Raw genomic sequence first — 2,450 nt, forward strand, 5'->3', positions numbered from 1 at the left:
ATATTTAATTTTTATAATTAAGATTTTAAATTTTAGAAACACGTGTTACAGTGGGGCAATTTGGGCATTTGATTAAAGTAGGATGCTGAAAATGAAATACAACAGTGAGTAACTGGGAATCAGCATAGCAAGTTTTGGACCGTCTGATCAGCAGAAATGAATTGATGACGAATTTAGAAACGCTGACACTCCTTATAACCGAGTGTGAGGATGTACTTAAACAACAACTCGTAAATGAATCTGAAAACGCACCCAAAAGTCGTTTCTTGGTTCCCGCCAAAAAAAACAGAAATCATAAAATTTATTTGAAGGACACTCCTAACAAACCCCCTAAAACCGTTGGTGTCAGCCTCTTCATTTCCCAATTCCCACGCGCCTCCCTTATAAATAAATATCCATCCGCTTTCGCTATCTCTCTATCATTTTCCTACTCTTTCTAAGAATCCTCCAAACAAACTCCCTCTCTGAAAAATGGCTGTTCCCTCTCTCACTCTCATCATCGTCCTCGCTCTCTCCTTCCTCTCCGTCTCCCACACCACTTTCGACCAATTTCTCACCTCCACCTCCACCGCTTCCACTGCCACCATCAGCGCTCCACAACAATCACCCTTCTTCACAATCTCACCTTCGCCTCAACCACCTCAAGATCACGCCGACCACGCGTTCCTCCCCCACACTTCACTCCTTGCACCAATCCTGTCTCATCTCGGCTTCAACGAGCTAGCCACCGCCGCTCCCTCCCTCTTCAGTGACTCTACCTCCGCCGCTGCTTGGTCTGGTCCGTACACTATCTTTGCTCCCTCTGATTCCTCTGTCCGCTCGTGTGCTTCTTGCTCTACTCCTTCCCTCCTCCGTGAACACATGGTTCCTGGCCTCTTCACCAACGATTACCTCCAGAAACTCACCTTCGGTACCAAAGTCGAAACTCTCAGCCCCGGCCGTTGCTTAACCGTTACCTCCACCGCTAACAACCAGAAAAACTTCACCGTTCACAAGATCTTTATCGGCGGAGTTGAAATCACTCAGCCAGATCTGTTCAACAACGGTCTACTCATTATCCACGGCCTTCAAGGCTACATCTCACCTCTTTCGCCTTTCTCTTGTGACGTAGAACGGATGACGTCACTCTCTTTCCCGTTCCACCACGGCCAGAGCCAAAACAACCAATTTAAGCAGCAACAGAATGTGGCTCTGATGCGATTCATGCTTCGAGACGCCATGCTACGGCTGAGAAATAACGGCTTCTCCGTTCTCTCACTCGCTATGAAAGTCAAGTATGCCGAACTCATTCCTCTCACCAATGTCACGATCTTTGGTCTTGATGACGTGTCCATCTTCTCCGGTTCGTACGCTTACATCCACAGTGTAAGATTCCATATGGTGCCAAATCAGTTTTTGACTGTTGCGGATCTGGAGAGACTTCCAGTGGGGACCACTCTGCCGACATTGGACAGAGGGCAGAGTTTGGTGGTGACGACGGCGGGAGAAGGCATTACGAAGAATCAATTGAGGATCAACTATGTGGCGATTAAGGTTGTTGATATGATAAGGAATTTGAATGTTATAGTACATAGCATTTACCTGCCATTCCCACATCTTCATCCTATGGCGGCGGTGACTGATGCCATTTTAGGTGGAGATCAGACGTCGACGGTGGGAGGAACAAATGGGGATTGTGAAGCTTCGAATGAGCAAGGCCAAGGCAATTGTGGAATGAGCCAGGTGAATCAGGTGGCGACTCAGCTCAAGCCCCACATGCTGGAACTTGAAGACCACCATGTCCATGACCATGGTCTTTGAAGGGTTTTGCTGATGCATGTACAGTGAACTGCAGGTTCGCCTTCTGTTTCCTAGCTTTGGTTCACGGTGAATCTGTGTTTAGTCTATTGAGTAAAACTTTGATAAGTCTGTCTGTTTTTAGGTTAAAAGAATTCGATTGTGAAGTGTCTGCTTGGGTGGAGATGAATGGTTGTTATATTCCAGTACTTTAGCAAGGGATTAATAAAAAGGTTACTGTTGTAAAAGAGATAATCATCTCTTTGCGAACGGTTGCATGTTAGCAAATGAGTAGATATCAGAGGAATCATTTGTTTTTTATATGTATATTTGTTTTAGTTCGGCAAAGATAACATTCATATAGCGGTAAGATTAGTAGAATATATTGGAATTCAGATAGGGCGAGTAGGGTGGGTTATGTCAAAAATTCCATCCCGTGCTAAAAAAAGCTTAATTCGTGAACCATTTCATAACCGATACCGGAACGTGATGAGTTTTGGGCTTTAGGTTGGGCTCTGTCTATCCCATTTGGATTTCTACATTTTGGAGTCCAATCTGCAAGAATGGGGCTTGGGCCAGATGCTGTGCTCGATATATTTAATCATTTATTTCAATAACTAGTCCATTATGCATATATTTCTATTCAAAATGTTAAAGTTTGAATACATTTAAAA

General features: G+C 44.4%; 1 protein-coding gene across 1 annotated transcript; it reads left to right on the plus strand.

Moving 5' to 3' along the window:
• The first annotated feature begins 407 nt into the window (after positions 1 to 407).
• LOC107901753 (fasciclin-like arabinogalactan protein 21) lies at positions 408 to 2,097 on the plus strand. Its single transcript, XM_016827887.2, has 2 exons — positions 408 to 1,834; positions 1,922 to 2,097. Exon 1 carries the CDS (start codon positions 472 to 474, stop codon positions 1,798 to 1,800), a length of 1,329 nt encoding a protein of 442 aa, XP_016683376.1. The 5' UTR covers positions 408 to 471; the 3' UTR covers positions 1,801 to 1,834; positions 1,922 to 2,097.
• The last annotated feature ends 353 nt before the right edge of the window (positions 2,098 to 2,450 follow it).

This window comes from Gossypium hirsutum, chromosome A11 (genome assembly GCF_007990345.1).
Source record: "Gossypium hirsutum isolate 1008001.06 chromosome A11, Gossypium_hirsutum_v2.1, whole genome shotgun sequence".
In the NCBI taxonomy this organism is placed as follows: Eukaryota; Viridiplantae; Streptophyta; class Magnoliopsida; order Malvales; family Malvaceae; genus Gossypium; species Gossypium hirsutum.